The sequence below is a fragment of the Rhineura floridana genome, chromosome 17 (assembly GCF_030035675.1).
Source record: "Rhineura floridana isolate rRhiFlo1 chromosome 17, rRhiFlo1.hap2, whole genome shotgun sequence".
NCBI classification, from domain to species: domain Eukaryota; kingdom Metazoa; phylum Chordata; class Lepidosauria; order Squamata; family Rhineuridae; genus Rhineura; species Rhineura floridana.
Window position 1 is genome coordinate 6,328,894 of NC_084496.1, and position 23,923 is coordinate 6,352,816.

The following is a 23,923-nucleotide window of genomic DNA, read 5'->3' on the forward strand; positions in this document are numbered from 1 at the left end:
GCTGAGGGAGGCTGGCTAGAGGATCTGAGGCCTTCTGGTGCATACAACAGGCCCTTGGCTCCTTACAAACGGGACGGGAGCTCAAACGGTAAATAATTGTGAGAAGCATTGTGGGTGAGGAGCAGACATAAAAAGTTGAGGTACGGCTCAGTGGCAGGCCACCTGCTTTGCCTGCAGGAGACCGCACATTTCCGTTACTGCCATCTCTGGTAACTGAGAAAGATCTGTGCCTGTTTAATTTATATACTGTTTAATCATTAGCATTTCTAAGCAGTGTACACAAATGTACACCATACAGACAACAAAACAGAAAAAAATTATCTTAAAACTGAGCACTGCCTTAAAATGCCTGCTGGAACAAAACAGTTTCAGCCATGGGCATGAAGTTTAGCTTAAGGCCTCTTGGAGAGCTGTTACCCGACAGAGCAGACAGTAGTGGGCCAGACGGGCCACCAGCCTGACTCTGCACAAGGCAGCTTCATATGTACATTCACCAGGGATGCCGACTTCTGGCACATACTCATACTGCTTTGCTCCACAAAATGTTCCCTGGAGTTTGCTGGAATTGCTGCTTATGCAATACAAAATTACACTGTATTGCACCAGAAGGTGGCTGATGTCTGGCCCACAAATAAAAACCCACAGAGGTTCAGCTTATCAACGTACATTAAGTGTACACAGTTGCATTTTGAGTGACAAAGAAACTCAACCAGAGTTGAGCAGGAGTGTAGGATGGATCTCATGTACTGCAAGCACCAACAGATACTCACGGAATTGATGTAAGGTGACCGTGCACTCGCCTGCTCTCTTTGAAGAGCGTCCTGCAAAAGGAGACGAGACATGAGAAGCTGAGCCTGACCTGGCTAGAGAGGGAACCAGATCTCCAAGCGACAGAAATGAGGCTGTCAAGCTGAAGATCCTGGTTACCACCAGCAGAATCCTGAAAATCACAGCTTTCACTTTTTAAAAAGAAAGCCAAGTAAAGAAAAGTTATGCAAGAACAGGCAGGCAGCACTTGATGTGGGTAAGAAATCATCCTGTATAATGACTTGCCCCTCTCACTTTTATTTTAGGTACATATATCAAAGACAGCCAGCAATTTGAGCAGCAAGGGAGCCACTGGCAAGCACTCCGCTCCCTTGGGTATTGCCTTTCTGAAGAAAGAGAACCCGTATGAGTTTCCACTTGGACCCCCTTACACTGTTAAAAATGGGTTCAGGAAGCCAGAGATTTCTTTAAGGAGGCAATGCATGGAGCAACCTCTCTTTTAAGTCCACTCCTGTTACTCCTCTCAGAGCAAACAAGACAGACTGTATTTACCTTTCATTCAAGTTCATGCAGCTGCTGTCCTTCAGCTGAGAGCTCTCCTAACGGGGGACTTTCCTTTTTTTAGTGTTTCACAGTCCAACGACCTCTGGGACCTCTGCAGTGTAAACTCGGGACAACAAGCTCTAGCCCCGGTCATACCACTGTGTCACAGGCTCGCACTAAGGACATCAGTGAAGTTGTTCAGCTCTGATTTCTTGCCAAAAAAAGTGACCACTCTGCTGGGGTTGCCTCTTACCACAACAAAGGCAGGGCTGAGGAACCTGCATCCCTCCAGAGGCTGCCGGACTCGGCCCCTGCCAGCATGGCCAACGGCTGGGGATACTTGAGAGGCCAACAACTTCTGGAGGAACCTAGGCTCCCCCACCCTTGGCGTGAAGTCCCTTTTGGATGTTGGGGCTGCCTCGGCTGTATCTACTCATAGCACATGGTTATGCTCAGCCACTTTCCCTCTCACCTCGACTGCATCCAGCCCTTTGGCCAAAGTGGCTTCACTTCCGCATCCAGGAAAGCCTTCACATAATCCTCTGTTGACTGAGCTTTGTTTTTCTCAAGGTCGTAGGCATCCAGTTTGATTTTCACCGCCTGGCACAGCAAGTCCCTGGAGGGAGGAAGTTTCAGACAAGGCTGTTGGGAGGGGTGTTGCTGTGGGGTGTGTTTGTGTTTTTAAGTGTTGTAAGTCCCCTGGAGATCTTTGGGTAACAAGCAACTAAGAAATCTAATTATTAATACTAATACTGCTTTTGTTTTTAATTGTTCTTAATGCTGTATTTTAGAACTGTTGTGACCCTCCCTGGAATCTTTGGGTGAAGGGCGGGGAAACAGTCATTCTGATGACGATGACAATGGCGGGTGTACATGTATTTCCTGGGCTCCCTTGAAGCCCAGGAACAAGGCTGTAAAAGAACAACAGACCAGTCCCTTTGACTCTGCCAACCTGATTTCGTCGTTCCACAGAAACTTCTTCCGGGGTCCCATGATCCGCTTCCCTCCTTTGTCGTCGTCTTCCTCGTCATCTGAGCAAACCCGCTCTCTCTGATCCTTATCCTTGTCCTTTTCCTCTTCCAGCATCCTGACAGAAGGAGAGTGACACTGAAGGGCAGCAGGGCCAACAGACCTGCTTCCAAGATATGCTGCCTCTCTGAAGATGCCTAGCATGCCGTTAACCCTAGTGTAAATTTTGGATATGTAGGAAGAACTGCAGAGAGGTTGGAATGCACAAACAGAAGAAAACAAAATAACCAAGAGTTAAAAATCATACTTGGCAAACTTGGCCTGGGTGTGCGCTTGACATTCTTCCTGGTATTTGGCCATCTGTTCTGGCATCGCCCTGCCAATGGCTTCCTTTAGTTTCTGAAGAGGCTCCCTCATCCGACCCCCCTGCAGAAGAACAGAAAGAATTAAAGATTTTCCCTGCATTCATGCTCAGCTGTATCCATATAGGCACCGAGAAGGTTTGTGGATGCGTGGGGTGGGAGAAAGCATCCTTGTTGCAGTCTACCTATCTAAGCCCAACCACTAAATTAGGTCTGGCTACCAGGCATTGCTTGCTTGGTATCCATCTTTTGAGCAGGTTCAGACAGCAAGAGCCAAATGTTTTCGGGCAAGGCTCCAAAGTTACAGAACCATCTTCCCAAAGCAGTTTGGAAACAATAGGCCTGCTGGATCAGAGCAATGGCCCATCTAGTCCAACATCCTGTTCATTCTCACAGTGGCCAACCAGATCCATCTGGGAAACCCACAAGCAGAACACAAGCGCAAGAGCATTTTCCCTACTTGCGATCCCAAGCAACTGGTATGCAGAGATTCTGCCTCTGATAATGGAGGCAGAAGAAAGCCATTGTGGTTAGTAGCCACTGATAGCCTTAATCCTCCATGAATTTGTCTAATCCTCTTTTAAAGCCCTCCAGGTTGGTGGCCATCACTGCCTCCTCTAGCAGCAAATTCCTTCGGAAAGCCACCTCATTACATTTTTCAGAGGAGTAGCAAAGCTTTTCCTGTCCAACAGGCTCCTGGCTGACCTTGGGTCATCTCCTGTTTTAACCTGAAGCTGCTTCACGTGGTGACATTTGTAGTGTCTTTTGTGTGGCTCCATTCTTGTGTGTGTTGTAAATTACTCTGGACTATTTGTAAAAGGGGTATAAACATTTTCTCATGGTAAAGGAAGGGAAACCTAGGCCAGTCCTCATGCAGGAACATGCTTAACGTTATTTTTTCCTCCCGTGCGACAAACGGCAAAAGCATCGAAACTGAGCACACATTCCCCTATTCACGAGCAGACATTAAACCCAGAAAGAGGCCTTCAAGGCTCCACTTGGTGGTTTGGGACTTTCCTTCCTAAGGCTGGTACAGCGATCACTTGCACCAGAGATGGGGGACCTCAGACCCAGCCGCCAAATGCCACCCTTCAAACCCTTTGGATGCTCCCCAGGCCATATACCCTCCTCCTCCCATGTCACCCCAGCCCTTGAATATTTTTGCCTGGCTGGGATGCGCTCCTGAACTCTGATCGTGCTTTTTTTGCTTGCCCGGATGGAGGGCCCCACCCACCACTGGCATTTGGCCCTCGGAAGGTTGCCAAGAAGGGAAATGCGGCCCTCAGGCTGGAAAAGGTTCCCCGCCCCTGCCTTACAAGTGACCAGTGGCACTGTATTTCCATGACAACTCACCTGTTCATAGATATAAAGCCGGCGGACACGCTTCACCAGGGTGTCTTTGTTGCACGGCAGGAAGGAGGCCAGATGAGCATACACCCCTGAGCGGATCTGGCTATTCAACTCCCGAGTCTGCAGCTCAATACTGATGACAGCAAAAGAAAGAGCTAGTTTGTTCTCATCCAACTGGGCTTCTCCAAATGCCCCCCCCCTCCACTTTTGATAGCGGAATAAGGGAACCTGAGCAAAAGCACTGTAAAGGTCCTTAACAAAGTTTACATTTAAAAACACACCAAACAAAAATAATAAGCAATAAAAAACAGCAACAAACAGTAAAGGCAAACTCTAACTGGCATATTATTTAGCAGTCACAAATCAATCTGAATTTTTTAAAAAGAGTGTGAATGTAGTAATTCTGCAAATCACCTGCCTGTCACAAGAGTTCATAGACTCCTGATTCGGTTAATATTTAGAGTCACTCTGTAAAGTCTTAGCGAGCGAGAAGAGTCAATACTCTCTCAGGAAGGGGCTAGACTGCCTTATCTAAACTCCAGAAAGGGGATACCACAAAAACAGCTTCCCCCCCACTATGTATCAGGCTGCAGTATGTGGCTATGGGGGCAGATAGAGCCCCAGGTCTGTACATCGTGCAGAATAGTCCAAAGAAGTGAAGCCTTATGCCTGGGGTGGGTAGACTGCCTTCAGGCTTGTTGGACCTACTTTTCTACTAGGCCCAATGCCACTCCGGGTTAAACCCCCCCCCCGCATTCTTCTTTTCAGCAGCCTGATTTAGATGGTACGGTTGGACTTACCGTGAACGGTGTTTCTTCATGGATGCCATGAGGTCTCCACGTGGGTTATAGTCCCCAATCAGCTCGAGACAGGAACCAGTCATAATTTTTCCTTGGCTCCTCCCCTTCTTACTGAGGTGATGCCAGTTCTCTTTCTTGACCAGCTCGGAACTTCACCTCAGTGTAACATAGAAAGAACAAATCAGAAGATATAACAACAGAATAAGAGCAGATAACACAGATTGCAGATGGGAGGGTCATAGGGAGGGTCGTGGAGACCTCATGGCATCCGTGAAGAAACACCGTTCACGGTAAGTCCAACCGTACCTTCTTTCATGGATGCCAGTGAGGTCTTCACGTGGGACGTACCAAAGCTCGGCCATAGGGTGGGTCTATTGAGGAAGAACCTGCTGGAGAACCCTACGACCGAATGCGGCCTCCGCAGATGCGTATAAGTCCATTTTGTAGTGTTGGGTAAACGACGAAGGTGAGGCCCAAGTTGCTGCCCTGCAGATCTCCTCCAACGGGGCATGAGCTGAAAAGGCCGCTGTTGTGGCTGCCGCTCTAGTGGAATGCGCCGTGATTCCCTGTGGCACGGGTTTACTGAGTGATCTGTAGGCTAAGGAAATACATGCCTTTAGCCATCTAGCTATAGTTGATTTTGACACCTTGTGGCCTAGAGTCGGAGGATGGAATGATACCAGCAGAGATTCCGATCTACGGAATTGAGCTGTCCTATTGATGTATACCTTCAACGCCCTCGTCGCATCGAGGGAGTGCCATGCCCTTTCCATGGGGTGTTTAGGATTTGGGCAGAACGTGGGCAGCACAATCTCCTGTTGCAGGTGAAACTGTGACCTGACCTTTGGTATGAAGCTAGGGTCGATCCTCAGTACAACTCTATTGTTATGGAAAATGCAGAGGTGTTTTTGCACTGATAGAGCCTGAATCTCTGATATCCTGCGTGCTGACGTGATTGCTATGAGGAACGTGACTTTGAGGGTGAGTATTCGCAAAGGAACCGTCTGCAGGGGTTCGAATGGAGATTTCTGTAGTGCGGTCAACACTGTATGGAGGCGCCATGAAGGAAATCTGTGCACTGCTGGAGGGCTGATAACGGTTGCTCCTCTTAGTAATCTCTTGAGCAGCGAATGTGACGCTGGAGAGACCCCTTCGTCTAAAGATAGAACGGATGCAAGCGCCAATAGCTGACGTTTGAGGGTGTTAGGACGTAGACCCTGGTGGAGGCCGTCCTGGAGGAACTGCAGGATATGTGGTGCGGATGCCGTCATAGGATTGGTGTCATGCGCTGTACACCAACGCAGGAAAGCTGCCCAAGTGGATTGGTATATCCTGAGCGCAGATGGCCTACGTGACGCCAGGATAGTTGCTGTCGCATCAGGTGAAATATTTAATGGTAACAGCCTGCTCCGTTCAACCTCCAGGCGACTAGCTGAAGCCAGGCTGGGTCTGGGTGGAGGACTGGTCCCTGATGTAACAGGTCGTGTCGATTTGGAAGTGGAAGGGGGGTTCTGACAGACAGCTGGACTAGGTCTGCAAACCACGGTCTTCTCGGCCAGTATGGGGCTATCAGGACCACCTGCGCCCCTTCCCTCCTGATCTTGTTGAGGACTCTGGCGAGGAGAGGAGTTGGTGGAAACGCATACAGTAGGAGCTGTGGCCAACACGCCGTCAGTGCGTCTATCTGTTCCGCCCCACGCATGTGGAATCTTGCAAAATATCGAGGGATCTGATAGTTTGTGTCCGAGGCAAAGAGGTCCACCTCTAATTTTCCGAAGTGTTGTTGAACCATCAGGAAGACGCTTCTGTTGAGTGCCCATTCTCCTGGGAATATCTGACATCTGCTGAGCCAATCTGCCCGATCGTTCATTGCTCCCTGCAGGTATTCCGCCGATACAGATGTAAGGCGCTGCTCTGCCCAGGACAGCATGGCTATTGTTTCTCCGCTGAGGAGCTTGGATCGGGTCCCTCCTTGCCTCATTATGTATGATCTGGTCGAGGTGTTGTCTGTTTTGATCAATACATCGGGGTAGTGAAGACTGGGAAAGAAATGCTTCAGCGCCAGGTGAGCTGCCCTCAGTTCCAGCCAGTTGATGGGCCTGGCTGTCTCTGGTGGACTCCAACGTCCTTGTACAAAGAGATCCATATAATGAGCCCCCCAGCCCCCGAGGCTGGCATCTGAAGTAATTATTGCGCGAGGCGGGTTCTGTATCCGGATCCCCCTGGACAAATTCGAGTCCCGATGCCACCAGGTGAGAGACTGACGCACTTTGTGTGGTAAGGCAACCACACGGTGTCGCCTCGAGGCGATGTCTCTCTGGAACTTGATCAGAAGATGTTGAAGAGGACGTGAATGAAGTCTGGCCCATGGTGTAACTGCTATAGATGATGCCATCATCCCGAGCAGTTTTGCCAGGCGCATCAAGTCTGATTTCGTTTGGTCGCGTATGGAGCGTGCTAGGTCTGTGATGGCCCGGATTCGTTGTGGCGCCAGCGTTATAGTTTGAGCAAGGGTGTCTATCACCGTGCCCAGGTGTATAAGTGATTGCGTGGGGTAGAGGTGACTCTTGAACATTCACTAAAAAACCGTGGTTTTGTAGGAAACTGAGTGTAAGATTTAAGTCTTTGTTTGCCTGGGTAAACGACTGAGACCTGAGAAGTAGGTCGTCCAGATAAGGGGAGAGGTGCACCCCTTTCAGACGTAGGCCTGAGAGTGCTGCTGCCAGCACCTTGGTGAAGATCCTGGGTGCCGTGGCAAGTCCGAACGGCAGGGCTTTGTACTGAAAGTGTTTCTTGTCGTATGTGAACCTGAGCAACCTTCTGTGCGTGGGGTGAATTGGAATGTGCAGGTAGGCCTCCTTGAGGTCTATGGATGCCAAATAGTCCTGGGGTTGGAGTGCCTCTCTGATTGAAGCTATAGTTTCCATGCAGAAAGTCCTGCGTTTCAGGAACTGGTTGACAAACCCGAGGTCGAGCACCCCCCTGAATGAACTGTCCTTTTTTGCCACCAAAAAGAAGAGGGAGTACACTCCTGAGAACCGTTCGTCCATGGGGACAGGTTCTATAGCTGAGATTTGTAGAAGGTGCTCTATTTCTGCTAGGAATGTTCCGTGTTTTTGTAGTGATGTTGGTCTGTGTGAGAAGACGAAACGTGGGGGTGGATACTGATGTAACTCCAGTCTGTACCCGTCTTTGATAATGCTCCGGACCCATTTGTCTTTTGTTGTTGTCTGCCATTGGTTTAGGAAGTAATTGAGTCGACCTCCGACAGGTATAGAGTCAGAAATGTTGTTGTGGTTGACGCTGTTGCCTAGTCTGGTAGGACTGCTGTCTATTCTGGTGGAATCTCTGTGGAGGCTTCTGGTTTTGCCAGGGAAAACGGGAGCCTCTTAAATCCCTCTGTCTGTTGCTGAAGAAGGGCCTTGAGCCACGAAAGGAACGCGTCTGGAAAGTGGGAGTATAGCGTCGGAATGGCTTTCTTTCCTCTTTCCCCTGTGAGGGCATAACTTTCTTTTTTATCCTTATTGTCCACCAATACCTCCGCCAGATTGTCTTCCCCAAATAATTTCCCACCTGTATATTTAGCCGTGGCTAGATTAAATCTGGATGCATTGTCCGCATCCCAGTGTGAAAGCCATACTAGGCGCCTGGCTACCACTGCCGTGGCCATAGCCCTGGCTGCAAATTGTGAGGAATCCATAGTAGCGTTTGCTACGAAGGCCATGCAGCATGAGAGTTTTAAAATGGACTTTTGTAACTTGGAGACCTCCAGCTCCTGATTTTGGGCTAGGTCCTCAATCCACAGCAGTGATGCCCTAGAGAATACTGAAGCTGCCACAGAGGCTCTTATGGACATAGCCGTCGCTTCATGTACCCGCTTAAGTGCTAGATCTGACTTGCGCTGTATGGGATCTTTGAGATGAGCATCCCCATCCCGTGGCAAGATCGAATGTGACAGGAGCACAGTAATAGGCCCATCCACGTCTGGGGCCCGCAACTGTTCCATAACACTGGGTTCTAAGGTATATAGTCTATTAGCCTAGTTAGTCCCTCTTTTGGGGTATAGCGGTAGCTCCCACTCCTGTTGAATATTAGCCAACAGCATAGGTGGGCACGGAATGCCCTTAGGCCCGGTCTTAACAGTAGGCAGTAGCATAGCTGGCCTGGAGAAAGTAGGTTGTTCCTCAGAAGGAGCAGTCAGCTCCAGGGAAGCAATCACCTTTTTTAATAATGGTTCAAAATGAACTTCCAAAAATAGTCTGACCGAGTTTTGAGCCTCTGTTTCTGAGGCATCGGTCCATTCTCCGTCATCCATGGACCCCGTAGATCCGATTTCTGATAGGGCATCCTGGTGGTCCCGCTCATAATACCCCATACCCATAGCCACCAAAGTCCGCTCAGGGGAAAGCTGTCTGGCAACCTGGCGTGGTCTCTTACATGGGGGGGGGGGCGGCTACTGCCATAGGCTGTGGGCATTGTGGAGTATTGGGGGGTATCACAGTAAATGGTGGGACCTCCTCTAATAGTGCCTGCTTAAGTTGCCGAATTACGTCAGGCGAAAACAACTGTGCCAGCGTCATTGAAGAGGTTATTAAAGGAGCTGGCAAGGATGAGGAGAGAGCTGGGGTGGAGAGACGGGGGGGGCATACCGCCCATGGGCTTCCGTCGTTCCCTCATCCTCCGATCTGCTGTCGTCCGGCTGCTCCAGTAGATGGCGCTGAACTGCAGGCTCTATCGAACACGCCTCTTGAGTGCCACTCAAGATGGCCACCGCCGCCTTTTCGGCGGGAAAAATCATTAGGGAGCTGGAAGAGGCAGTAGGCGGTGGTGAAAGGCTCACTTCGCACAGAAGGCCTCCACCCCGATTAGAGCTGTGCCGCGATGTAGCAGCGAAATTCATGCTCTGACGTGAGGCTTCTTGCCTATGCTCCCTGGCCGGACGTTGCGCGTCCGCTGGAGCTGTTGCCGTCATGCCCAATATCTGCAGGGAACTGACCGCAGCAGGAGTTGGGTGCTGCCCTGATTTTTTGTGTCCCTTCTTGTTCTGGGATTGTGGGACAGACGGCGGCCGGGAACTGACTGCAGCAGGAGCTGAGTGCTGCCCTGACCCCTTATGGCCTTGCAGGGATCCGACCACAGTAGCCACTGTGTGCTGCCCTGTTCCTCTAAGGTTTTTGTCCTGGCGGTCTGAGAAGACGGCAGTGCTTCCATATCTCAGCCAGGAGAGAAAGAATAGGTACGAAAAGAGGAAGAGAAATATAATAAGAAGTATAGAAAAGAACGAAGGAAAATAGAGGAGCCGTAGGCTGATAGTCTACAGAAGTGAGAGAAAAACAGCCAAAGGTTGTTGCCCGAGCTGAGACAGGAACAGAACTGGCATCACCTCAGTAAGAAGGGGAGGAGCCAAGAAAAAATTATGACAGGTTCCTGTCTCGAGCTGATTGGGGACTATAACCCACGTGGAGACCTCACTGGCATCCATGAAAGAAGGGAGTGAGAACCATCTGCTAGTCACCCAGAGATCTACCGGTAACCCTAAAACTACTTTCTGCTTACAACTGCTTTATGGAGCTCTGCTCTGCATTCACTCTGTGCTTACAGGGCTCGGGTGGTACATTTGGGAAGAAGACTTACTCCAGCAAGATGTTATTCACGTCCTGGTTGAAGAACTTGTGCTTCCCTTCACCCTCAGCAGCCCTGGCAGCCTAGTTCATAAACAGACAAACACAGAATGGTTAATAAGCAACAGAGATGCAGAAAATGGCCAAGGGGAGAGGAAAAAAAGAGGCGGAGGTAAAAAAAACTTCAATCTGCTTTGGAGGGTCCCCCAAAGTCTGAACATCTTTCAGAAGCGACATGAGATCTTTTTGCTTGGCCTGCCTTTTTGCCATTTCAGTTTTAACATCTGCTTTTAGCTGATTTATCTAGACTTAGAAGAACCTCTTCAAAGCATGGAAGCAAGTGACAACCACAATGTGAATGTGTGACTGCTAGCTAGGGAGGACCGTAGCCTAGTGGGAGAGTATCTGCACTGCATGCAAAAGGGCACAGGTTCTGCCCTTGGCACCACCAAATAAGCAGATAATACTGAGCTAGACAGGCCAGTGGTCTGGCTCAACACAAGGTGGCTTGCTGGCGCGCATAACTCCTGCCCTTCTCTATTATTTCCTCTGTGGGTGTGTAAGACAGACAGAGGACTCGCCACATCCAGAAACATGAGCAGCACCTGTGCCAGTTCCTCAATACGCTTCTGCAGCGATGCTGGAAGTCCCTCAGGGAGGGAGAGGGGCTGCCTGATGTCCTGCTCCAGGCCCATCCCAAGGGGGTCGCTCCCATCCTCCACGTCGTGGAAAGGGCTTTCTTCTGGAGAGTCATTAAGAAGCTGCTCCAGATCAAGGTCAGTCAGGGAGTCCATGGCTGAGGCTGCTTGAAGCAGTTCATTGTCACTGCTGTGGCCGAAGAAGGACAGCAGAGGATCGGGCATGCTCTCCACTTCCCGGGGAGCTGGCGTTTCTGCCAGGGAAGGGACAATCAGCTTCGGCTCATCGTCCCGCTTCTTCTGAGCTTCCTTTTCCTTTTGAAATTTCTTCAACATTTCCTTGTAACTTGGGGATCCCGAGTATTTCTTCTTCTTCTTCTCCTTGCTTGCATTCAGGGCTGTGAAACTATAAAGGAGAAAAGGCATGTAAGAGAGGGGCTAGATGTCTAACCATTTAACCACCTACAGCCAGAACTGTAGTACAGTGCTTACAATGCTCCAGAAATGGTTATTCTTAATAAACCCAGTGTGGCCTACTGTGGACAGACAAACAAAGGTAATTACTACCATGTCTTTTTCAAGTCACATTTGACATTTTATTTTAAGTTACCTAGACGCTACAGCATAGATGATTCATCAACTGAATAAACAATAAATAATAATTCCAAAAAACTGTAACAATGCTTTGTTTCATTTCAGTTTGAAACCTGGTCTTTAAACATTCCAAGTTTTGAAATGTGCTTCTCTAAAGAACTCAGTGAATACAGCCAAGTGAGATTCATGAGTCCAATCCACACATCCAGAGAAGAAGTTCTCCAAACCACTACTGAAATTCCATTTGTGTTTAAAAGGCAGTTTGGGGGTTCAGTGCAGAACCTGCCAACCAAGCAGGTCAGCTGTGGGTATACTACTGCTTGTGTGCATGGATATCACCTCACTTATTTTTAATGATTTTTCCAAAAATATTGGATTGCGCTACAGAGCAATCCATATTTACTCAGAAATAAGTTGCACTACATTGCATGGACCTAACTCACAGGTAAGTATGCACAAACTTTCAGCCTGTGAGTAAGACAAATAAACTTGCCAAATTTCACAATCACTGATCATTTGAAGCAGAGCTACTCAGGCAAGGAAATGTCCTCTGTCCTAACTGCAACCCACGAGAATTTTATTGTGTTGGTAACTGCTATTTAAGAGGGCAGATGAAAGAAAGTTTCTTGTGCAACTGTAAGTGCATTTGTGGAAGTCAAGAACTTAAGAGTTGTTTCTTTTAGAGCCGTTATTTATTTGGCTATCCTATCACAAAGGAAATTCTTAACAGGCACGTGACTCCACTTTTGCCTGCTCGGTCACTTGAATTGACTCTGAGGCATAAGAACTTCTCAGCAACTAGTTTTTTAAAAACTGTGTAGCCTTGATTACTGCATCACACAGAATAATTCATAATCCTTTTCTTGCTCACTCCCCACAGCTTTCCTGGGCTATTGATGGAATTCAGAGATTTGAGTAACATTTTAGGAAGTTGATGGCTAAAATGTGATTTGAGCCTGATTTAGATTTCCCATCTAATCTCTGCACCCTGTTCTTCTAATCTTTCGCATTTAAAAATCCTGGACTGTAGCCAGTTCAATTCTACATAAAGTAGACCCACTGAAATTAATGGACCTAAAGCAGTCATGCCCATTAGTTCAAACGGATCTACTCTGAGTATTATTTGTTTGTTTATTTAATTTACATCCTGCCCTTCCTCCCAGAAGGAGCCTGGGTCTGCAAACAACAAAACACTTAAAAGAAAATCTATAGATTACTAGAATGAGTAGGATACAGCCCCCACCAATGAAGCTCCACCTGGGAAAAGAATGAGACATCCATCTTTCAAAAAAAGCCCTTTAATACAAATGGCAGACTCTTACCCAGTTTTGGAAAACTTAGATTTTTTAGATTTTTTTTCTTTGTCATAAGAATCATCTTTCTTCTTCTTCTTCATCTTCTCACCTTCTTTTAATTTCCTTTTCTAGGAATTAAACAATGATGATAGTTGTTATTATACAGCACCTGAGAACACTCTGCTGTCATATGGGAAGAGCCAGAAGCTGCCTGCAGGTTTACAGTCTGAAATCTGGAATTAAGATTACTGCACCAGCTCAGGTATGCAAAGCCATTCAAATACACTCTTGCTAACAAGCAATTAATTTCCACAATGGAAAAAGGAACAGATGAAATATCTCTGAAAGCAGAGAATATCTGGTTATTTTAAGGCTCACCTCCACCTCCAAAATAGGCTGCAAAAACACTTTCCCAGAAGGCCCCTATCCTAAGACAACAGCTTGGAGTCATGGTAGAGGATGCTGAGAATGAGAGAAGATAGATTCTGCATCCTTTTCAACTCCCACATCCAGTGAAATCATCCAAAGAATGCAACTAGTGGGCTGGATCTCACTAAGTCATACACAGGATAGACCAGAAGAAAGTAATGGACTTGAGTTAGTTATGACTAACAAGTTGATCAATTTCATACTATCCATGAACTAAAAGCCACAGACAAGCAGGACCTTCATTTCTTTTTAAGGGGAGGGAAAGCCAGGAACTGAGGTGACCTCAGCCACTATCACCCTGAGTGAAATAGAGCACCCTGCGTTGCTTACAGTATGAACTTTATGTAGAGGAAGTTATAAACCATCTACTTCCTGATTTGTTCAGAGTGCATTGATGGATTTTATGTCCTCTACACTGATCATTGTCTCTATTTACTTTATTTTTTCTACTTTGTTTATAGGGGGTTGCCTGTCGGTTTTACAGACCAACCTTGTGCACATTTACTCTATGGAGTCGAATAATAACTTTCTCCCTACAAAGGAAGTCTAAGGCTGCAATCGTAGGCACACTTACTTGGGAGTAAGCTACCCCGAACACAGCAGCATCTAATTCCAAATAAATGTATACAGAGATGGTCTTCACATTTTGTTTTCAGATTAGACACTTACTGGAGGAGTTAAGTGAAGGCCAATCAGCTTGCCAAGTTTCCTGTCTGATGAACAGCTCAGAGGAGATAACTGGGGCCTGATTCATGCAAGGAAGTTGCTTCCTCACGCTGCACTGGTCGCATGATTGCGGCATAGATATAATCGTGAAGTGGGGTAAAAAAGAAGAGCAATCAACAGAGAACTTTTCTGCCTAATGCTAGGCATGTTTAAGTGGCAGTATACCCTGCTAAATTCAATGGGACTTAATCCTAAGTACTTTCACACAGGACTTCAGCATCTGAGCTTCTTTCAAGTTAAGAAAGATGAGAAGGGAAGCAAGGGACACCTCCTACCCCGTTGTCGCATTTTATGATCAGGAACACTACTACACTTTATTGAAGGCTTACAAGAAAGAGAAGCATCACAGCATCTTAGTTCCAGACCTTAGGAGACTTCTTCTTTTTCTCTTTGATAAAGTCATCCTCCGACTCCGAAGCTTGCCGGAACTGTAGAGTTCCAGAGTTGATGTAAAAGCCTCCGTACTTGGTTGTTAGAGATGCTGGAACAAGCTCATCGTACTGGCGATAAAGCAGAGAGATCAGTCAGCATTTTGGCAAAACTGGAGAGAGAGAGACAGAATGTATGTGTACATGCTCATCTTTCCAGGGTATAGGCCTGAAGTCATTTTGGACATGCGAAAATCCCAGATTCTTATATATGCATCCTACTGTATATTAATCAAATTTAGCAATAACTAATTTTCCTCCCTCAGCTCTACTAACCTTCTCCTTGACTATGATGCATACACAGACCCTGCCCTTCCCCTGCTCATTCTGGGTGCAATAACTCCCACCACCAACCCTTCCCCATGCCCTCAGCATTTATGCTTAAATTTAGTTTGCAAGTCAAATCTGGGAAGAAAACAAAGGAAAAAGCTCAGAGCGCACATGCAGATTCCCTCAATGCTCCTCTAGGGAAGGAGTGGGCAGATCTACTGATGGATCTCTGGGCAATTTGCAGTAGATTAGGGAGAGGTTCCAAGTGGCAGTTGCTGAACAGCAGCAACAGCAAATAGGTTCCCTCTCCCAAATAGGCTACTGAAATGAAAAAAACTTGGAGAAAAATCAGGGGTGTGCACGTATGTTAACAAGGACTGTGAGCTCAGTTCTACTACTGAAAAGGGCAAATTCCTGGTTTGGACATGTGCTCAAAAGCACCTTGTTCTTTAATGTTAAGGCTGTATCCAGCTAAGTTCTATGCAGAGTAGACTCACTGAAATTAATACTTACATTAGTCATAGGGCCATGCAGTGGATTCAGCTGAAGCCTGAACTGAGCAAGGCAGTTCTGGACTTTGGCCAGATTGGACTGAGGCAGCCCCAGATCGCTCCGGGTCAAGTCAGAGCACCTGGGGCTGTCAAAAGGGAGGACGACTGGCCAGCGGGAAGAAGGAGAGGCAGGCGTACATTCTTACTAGAAAGTAAAGCCCCTTTATCTTGTTGGGACTTCCTTTCAAGCAAGCGGGCGCAGTAGCAGTCGGTGGGACGGGGCTGGAGGAACGTTGCTTACCTGACTTCCCAGCATGGAGCTCCCTGCTGCCTCCCCCCTCCCCCCTCTCAGGAACTGGCAGAGATGCACAGTGCTGGGAAGTAAGCTACACGGCCTGCCTCTATCAAGTGTTGGGAAGGCAGGTAAGCAATGCCAACCTACCTGCACTGCCCTACCAGTAGCTGCCACTTCTCCTTCCCCCACCCCCCTCCTAGTCACATATTTAATTAGGGTTTAAAACTCGGATCGGAAGAGCCATGCGCAGCCCTAGTTAGTCAGGTCCATTAATTTCAATGGGCTTACCCTGGGGTGGCCTAACATGAGCTAGAACCCAGGACTGGTCCACCTCCCAAGCCACTATTTGACACCTGGCTCTACTTAGTAGACATTTATCTATCTATCCATCCATCTACCCATCCATCTATAAAACAAAGACAATTCTACAAGCCTGAAGGTCTGCCCCCACCTGCTCTAGACTCTGGCAGATTAACAAGCAGCAGCGTGGGCCTTTGTGGCACTCAGACTCCAGGCAGATACCGCATGGCTAAGGCACTGGCGCAAATGCCTACCGCTGCCCTCTGTGCAGTCTGGGGTAAGCACAGCTGTGGAACCTGGAACCACTGCTGCCAGAACAGGTCTCTGTGCATGTGGGGCCTGGATGTTGACCCTGTCTGGGGCACCTGCTGCCGCCAGGGCAAACAGCATCATCACCTGCTTTATGGTTGGGAGCCATAAAGGAGAGCTCCCTCCGTTGCTACTCACTGCTTCCGAATTATCAATGAAGGAATCTGATTCGTCGTATCCATATCCCATATCTATCAAATCCTGAACGCGGTCTTTCCTGCGCTTCTTTCCACCCTGAGATAAGAAAAGGATGAGTTAGCCCACAATGGCTCCAAAGAAAGAAACTGCATTGCTAAATCCCAAACCTTCAAAACCTGCTGCTGGTGGCAAGGGCTGATATGCATGCCTAGAACTGAATTCCAGTATACCACAGCCCGCACAAATCTTGAGTTTTCAGAGTATTTCCCCTAAACAGCCTTCCCAAGCAGAAGGATGCTGAAACCAAACCAACTTTCCATTACATTGCTTAAGCTTAACCCATGAAACTACTGATTTTATTGGCCATAAATCTCTGATCAGACCCAGGTCAAGGCCAGCAATGCATTAGCAAGAGATGTATAGGTGTGGTTTATTCAGTGTGCTGGGCTTGCACTGGGGTGGCTTAGGCTGAAATCTCTGCTTAACAGCGAGGCTCGCTTGGGAAGACAAACACACTTTCTGTCTCACCAATTTGCCTAACAAAGCAGTCATAAGCATAAAAGGAAACAGCTTTACATCTCCCAGGATCGGCACACTGTCAGGTATGCTATAATACTAAATCTTCTGTGTCAGCAGGGAGTTGGACCTTTGAGCCTGCTTCCAGCTTCCCGAACTACTTGACGTGAGGGTGAGATACTAATACAAACAATACATGAGCTAGTGTAGCATCATGTCTAAAAGGAGGGAACAATCAATCAGAAGGTCCCAATTTGAATCTTGCCTGTGCATGAACTTCCCAAGCAGCCTTAGGAAAACCACTCTCTCAGCCTCAGAGCCCTCATCCGTAACAGAGAGGGTAATATTGACTCCCTCGCAGGGCCAGTGTAAGGACTGCAAGATTTTACATATAACCCCTTTCAACACTGGAAAGCTTTATATTGCTGCTAAATATTACCACTATTACTTCCTGCACCATTGGAGAAATAGCCACAGACATTAATGTCAGAGTTTTAAAGTGAAATTTCAGAAGGAGACAGAATTTATCATTGAAAACAAAAACAAAGCTCTTATGGGAGTCAACCAGTTATCACTGGTGGGAAAACAGCAGCATCGGGGATGATTTCATCTTCCTTGCTCGTATACAGAGAAGATAACGGGTACTGTATCTTGATCTGGTACACTTCAGTAAAATGAAACCCTTTGGGGAATACTGCCAGCAGTAACCTTGAGGCAGACACTGTGGATAGCTTAACTTATTTCTCTTAAACATTTATATACCTTGCCCTTAAAAAAACCTTCCCTTACAAGAGGCAAGACTGGAGGCGGCGTAATGCCCCTTGGCCACTGGTTATGTCTATAGCACTAGAGTGACAGCATGGTGTGGTGCAGGGGTGGGCAGAAGGTAGATTGGGACCTGCTGAAAGATCTCTGGGTGATCTGAAGTAGATCGGCAAGCACTTCTGACTTCCCAGTCATTCTTACAATGGCTCCCTCCTCCCTTAGTTATACCGCCAAAGGAAGAAAAGTGGTGGTGTCTGCGTGTGGATAACCAGGAGTGGATTTTTGTGTGAAAGGGCTGTGAGCTCTGCTTAGTTCTGGTAGTCAAAACAAATGGACTCTGAATTCTTTTATTCTATGTCTTTCACACCAGACTCCAGTTGGCGAGTCTTTGGGTTCTAGTAAAGAACAAATCTCACATGCTTGGTATCTTCTCGTCCCTGGTGTCATGGTGAGAGTTCTGAACAAAAATCTGGGAGACCCAGATTCAAATCCCCACTCAGCCTCAAGGTCACTAGGTGACTTTAGGCTACTCATCCTTTAGCTCAGCCTACCCAATAGGGTTGTTGTGAAGATAAAATGGGTGGAGGAGAATCATGTACGCAGCCCTGAGCTCTTTAAAGCAAGTGTGAGTTTTTTTTAAAAAATGCCAATTTTATTTATTTATTTGATTTCTATGCTGCCCTTCCTCCCAGTAGGAGCCCAGGATGGCATTATTAATATTCCCCAATCACTGGTGCTGTACATACCACTTTCCCGTGCACCAGTCATGACTAATTACCACCGTAGTGCTTAGTTGTGTATACACTCCTAAAATGAGAACACACACAACTACCTTGACGTTAGATGCAACTGAACGTTTGACAGCATTTCTATGAAGAACATTAGAACCAAAACTTGATTCTGGTACTAAACTGTAATAAAGAAACTTACATATTTCTCCTCCAGCTTCCTAACAAGCGCCTCTGCTTTGTGCCTCTCTTTTTCCTCATCATTGAAGGGATCAGCAAGGTCTTTTTTCTGTAGGGTGGGGGAGGCGAAAAGGTGGAGGAACATCAGAAGTGAGTCAAAGAGAAGTCTCTTGTATCAGAGGGCCAGGACATGAGCTTTGGCATGTTCAGTGGGTGAGTTCTGCTTCATGGTCAGGATTTAGCCACTTACCACTTTTTAGGGTTGGGAAGGAATTTCCCCCCATTTGTGTCCAACTACCAATTCAGGAGGTTCCTTTTTCCTCACAGTACATGACTTGGTGCAGTAGCTCTGCATACACTGTATAGGACACTTTGATGCTGGGCACCTTGTTCACTACTGTTATCTTTTTGCAGCATATCACAAGGGTACAGGGGGGAGTTGATGTATGTAATATGGAAAAATTGCCTCCCCATCAAAGACTACTGGGTGGTCACATGCCCTCCACTCCAGCAAGAACACAAGCAAAGGGAAGCCATCAGCCCAGGTTATCTTGATCCCCCTCCCTCGCAGAGACAATTCTTCAGCAAATTTCAATTGCCTGGTGACAAGGAAAAAGGGCACTCTTGTCCATCACAGCCAGCAGAAGGGTGGGCTTATGGGAGGTCCCACTCTCCCCCTTCCTAGGGAAATCAGCAGCAAGAACATTAAGTAAATGGATTTCAATGCCTGATAAGAACTCTCCTCTCTGTTCTGATACTGTCGATCTCCCTCCATTTCCCTTCCTTCGTGATTTTTTTTTTGGGGGGGGGTTAGACTGGGAGCCTGAGGGCAGGGCCTATTTCATTATTTTGATATATGTACAAGGTCTAATGAATGTAGGTGCTTGAAAGATAGCAGTAATCATGGTTGTACTCAAGCCCTGGGTATTGTTTAGTAGTAAACACAAATTCAGGAAACACAAATCCAGGAACCAAAGGTCTCAAATTCCATTCCCAGCTCAAATACTAACATCAGGTATCCTTAAAACAAGGTCATACCACATCCATATCTTATGTTCCAATATTCAACAAAGCAGTTCCATCTTTCAGTGAAATGAACATTCTGCAACCTTTCTTCCCTTCTTTGAACTAACTCAGCCAGCCTGTCCATTTCTGCCAATTCCAGACGTTTCATTAACCACTCATGCTTGGGTGGAGCTTGTTGGTTCTTCCATTTTCTAGCTCACAGTATCTTGGCTGCTACCAACAGAATATATACAAGTGGCTTCAATCTGTTCCCCACCTCCTTTTCAACTACATTGGAGAAATCGAGCATTGGAGTGGGTCTCAACACAGTCTCATTACGTCAGAGAGAGTCTGTACTACGTGTCTCGAACAGTTAGCTGCACTCAGGCAATCCCACCGGATATACAACAAGTATGCATTTCTTGCTGTACATTTCCAACATTTAAAGCTGTTTACCAAATAGGTTCTATTTAGCCTTAAAAGCATCAAATATCGTCTCAACAATAACTTACATTGCACCTCCGTCATTGATAATTGATAATGAAGAACTATTCACCTGACTGCAGACCTTATTCCATTGTTGGTCTGAAACAGACCATCCCAGTTCTTATTCCCATCCTATTCTATTAATTACATGTATTTTTCCCTTAGATCCATCTATAGCTTATAGTTTCCTGATAGCATCTCCATAACATATGGGCACACAAGACTTGAAATATTTTTGTTTTGTAAATAGCATTACTCTCATAAAATGATAAAAACAAACCAAAAAACAAGGCCCTACCTTTGCAACAATCCTGCCCCCACCCAAAAAAGATAAGGGAAATCTCAAGGCTTTGTTGTGGGTGTTTTGAAACATACAGATGAAGGATACACATTAGAGAGCAAAAAACACACACATACTTTTTCTCCTGTGGAACTGCTTTTCCCTTTCCCACGAGTGTTCTTCAGCAGTTCTGGATAAAAGAACTCTGGACAGCGCTTGTGATCTGGCTCAAAAAGGGTGAGGGCAATGCGAGCCGCTGCAGCAGCAGGTTCAGATTCCTGGGGGTGCTCTGTTCCTGTGACGTCCTCCCGGCGAGGCTTTTTCAGTAAAGTGGTGCTCAGCGAGCCAGACAGAGAAGTGAGCTGGACCCTGTGGGGTTCCGTCATGGCTACACCAACGTAGAGTTGTTCTCATGGCATGGTTTCTGTCAGTCTAGGCCAAAGGCTGCACAAGTGTATATATGAGGGCATCGCCATTGGAAAAACACACACAAGAGAGATGGATGTCAGATGCAGAAATCAAAAATGATGCTAGACTCCACCTTAAAAAACCCACTACAATGATGTCTGGTTTCACCAGAGGTGAAGAATCATCCCATAGCCACACTTTTACAGGTTAACCTGTGGGCCCTTAATGTTTATGCAGCACAACACTGCTTCAAGTTGAGCATGAAGGAAAGGAAGAGCTTTCTAACAGAGCAACTTTTACAGAATCGGTTCCATTGCGACTTTGGATACAAATGTCAGTCTGGACTATATCAACTGGCATTAGAGCACTTCCCATGCTGGGGGCTGGCATGATGCAAACAACACTGGACACATTTGCTCTGGCCTTCTGTGGGAAGCATATGCCAATCTGCCAGCGTTCAGACCCGAACGAATCCAGATCTGTGGCATGTGAACAGTGCTCCAGAAACCTCCTTCCAAAGACGTTTCTTCATATTCCTAAAAGACAAAATCAGAAAGTTCTAGCCACAAAAACCAGCATGGATGAACCCCCCTCCACACACACAAACACTTTTTGTTTAATGCATGTATCGACTATATATCAAATGATGCAAGTCTGGCAGGTCTAACACTGTGCCGAACTGGTGATTGTACATGGTAACTGGAAGAGACCTCAGGATGCCCATTCAAATAGGAACATAAGATGTTGCCTTATACAGAGTCAGACCATTGTTCCATCTTGCTCAGTCTACACTGGCTGGCAGTGGCTTTCCGGGATTTCAGGCAGGGAATCTTTCTCAGTCCTACCTGGAGTTGCTGGAGGTTGAACCTGGGCCTTTCTGCATGTAAACCAGATGCTCACCACCAAGCTGCAGCCTTCCCCTCCCCCAATATTTTTTCCATACAATGCTCAATTGCAGGGTTTATTGCCATGGGGTGCTGCAATCCCCTCAATTGCAGGGTTTAATGCCATGGGATGCTAGCACAAAGGACTCCAGAAAAGGGGAAAACTCACAGAGAACACACATGGGAACAGTTATGAGCCACAAGAGGCAGAAAAGGAAGTTCCATGTTCACAGAAAGCATGCTAGCCCTTCCCAGTTGCAAAGGCCGAATCAGGGCTTGCTGTCACTATCATCCCCTTCTTCAATCCTTGTCAGGAGCACATTTGGGAACAGAATGCTGAGCGACCTGAGCCTTAAACCCAGCAAAGCAATTCTCACTTTTTAAAATGTGATCAGCAGTGACTGACATACAGTAGTACGTAACACACAATGGTCAACACACAGGATTTGGGCTCTGACAGACGGTAGATGCAAATGTTTTCCCTTTTGCTCATGCCCGTAGAAGATGATTTAGCAAAATTATTACATAGGGTATTAGACGTTCCATTTTCTAGAGTGAAAACTGGCAAACAGAAAACCCTTTAAATGCTGAGGAGAAGAGAGGTTAACGGTGACCTCTTGAGTGATGAACTGTGCTCAGATAAAGTATCTACAGCTAGAGCTGTTGCCACTGAATGGCAACGTTCACAATAAGGCAGCCACACGGCACTTTGTTTTCCCATACTGGAGAAAGTGAGATGCACACAAACAATGTGCTTGGGAGACTACATTTGCGTGAGTCATTTCCTTGGGGGTACCTGCTACAAAACAATAAGTCTCTGAGGGACTAGGCTTACGCTTCATTAAGAGAGCCAGCAGGACAGAGAAAGAGATGGGAAAGCTGTAGCCCTTCAGATGTTGTTGGATTGCAATGGCCGTCTTACTTGACCAGTGGCCATACTGGCTGGAGCTGATGGGAACGGGAGTCCAGCAATATCAGGAGCGCTGCCATTTCCTCACTCCTGAGATACAGCATTGGACTTGGGGGACCTGGACTGAAATCCCTGTTCAACTACGAAATTCACTGCGTGACCTTAGGTTCTGTTCCTCCACTTCTGGTAGGGCTGTGGCTCAACAAAAGAGCAAATGTTTGGCATGCCGAAAGTCCTAGGTTCAAAGCCTGGCATCTGCAAATAGGGATAGGGAAGATTCCCTGTCTAAAACCCTGAGAAGCCACTGCCACTCAAAATCGATAATGCTGAGCTAGATAGAGCATCAGTCTGACTCTATATTCTGCTCTCATCATTAAGGGACAGTGTGCACTCATAAAAAATCACGTATTTCAGTACCATCTACACATTGATGACACTTGGCACTACTATCCTACCCCAGGATTTTCTCCCTCCCCTCCCCTCCAATCCCACATTTCTACTTAAATGCTTCACTGTGGTCTCAAACATAGACCAAACTTCTGCTCATCTCTCCCTCCACCAGCAAAAGCGTTAACACTTTCGCTGTCTCTTGCCTTGAAACCAGCAATCCTCTGATCTTCAATTGCCCTACCTTGGGTCCCTCCCTTCTATCCAGCACACTCTCTCCTATCACTCTGACCATGCAACACCCCTCCTGAGATCTCAATGTTCCACTCCAATCCCCACACAAGCTTCTCATCCTTATGTTTAAAGTCCTTGTGGCACTGCCCACCCCCAGTGTCTCAGTTACACCTTGATTCTCCAGCTCCACTGTCTGAAAGTTTCCTGCACCCAGAAATGACTCCATCCTTTCCCCCTTGCCACCCTGGATACTTGGAAATGCCTCCTGAAACACTTATGTGATGCTCTTAGCTCCATCAAATCCCTCCTCAAAACCAATCTTTTGCATGAATTCACAACCCTCTAGTTCCTATGCCCCTCACAGCCGAAGTATGTGCAACTAAAATAACTTTATATTTACTGTCCTCCTCCACAATTGAGCTCCCTCCTGTTGATTTATAGAATGTAAGTATGGCCGTACCTGCAGCTTAATACGTGAAAATAACGAAAGCCATTTAATTTCATAAGCATATTGATTAAAGTATTCCCAAGTGATCTCTGAGGGAAGGCTGAATTTTCCTTCCTCAACAGGCTCTGAAGCCCAAATGTCAAAAAACAAAATCCCATCATCTTTCCAATCAGTGCAATTACACACAACCAGAATTAAGTCTGCAAGATCAATAACACTGGCACCTCCCTTATTTAGCCAGATTTATTTCCATATCCACAGAGTTAAAGATATGCATGCTTCTGGTCCCCATGACAACAGGACAATTTTTCTTCCTTCCTTCCTGGAGTTTATAACCATTTTTTTCTTCTTCCAAGTGAGGTTCAC

The 23,923-nt window shown here is 46.8% G+C and overlaps 1 protein-coding gene across 3 annotated transcripts in view; it reads right to left on the minus strand.

Moving 5' to 3' along the window:
- The window catches only part of UBN1 (ubinuclein 1), a 39,416-nt gene that overhangs the window by 13,678 nt on the left and 1,815 nt on the right, over positions 1-23,923 (minus strand). For 2 of the 3 annotated variants that reach the window (XM_061600432.1, XM_061600430.1), the window contains exons 2-13: positions 20,424-21,230; positions 18,538-18,624; positions 16,276-16,422; positions 14,461-14,595; positions 12,968-13,068; positions 11,019-11,457; positions 10,427-10,497; positions 3,996-4,125; positions 2,588-2,706; positions 2,264-2,398; positions 1,784-1,927; positions 771-821 (exon numbers count right to left, since the gene is read on the minus strand). In XM_061600432.1, the coding sequence (XP_061456416.1) occupies positions 771-821; positions 1,784-1,927; positions 2,264-2,398; positions 2,588-2,706; positions 3,996-4,125; positions 10,427-10,497; positions 11,019-11,457; positions 12,968-13,068; positions 14,461-14,595; positions 16,276-16,422; positions 18,538-18,624; positions 20,424-20,672 (1,808 nt within the window). In that variant the 5' untranslated portion in view covers positions 20,673-21,230. The remainder of the gene's footprint in view (positions 1-770; positions 822-1,783; positions 1,928-2,263; positions 2,399-2,587; positions 2,707-3,995; positions 4,126-10,426; positions 10,498-11,018; positions 11,458-12,967; positions 13,069-14,460; positions 14,596-16,275; positions 16,423-18,537; positions 18,625-20,423; positions 21,231-23,923) is intronic. The other variant, XM_061600431.1, reaches the window with a different exon arrangement.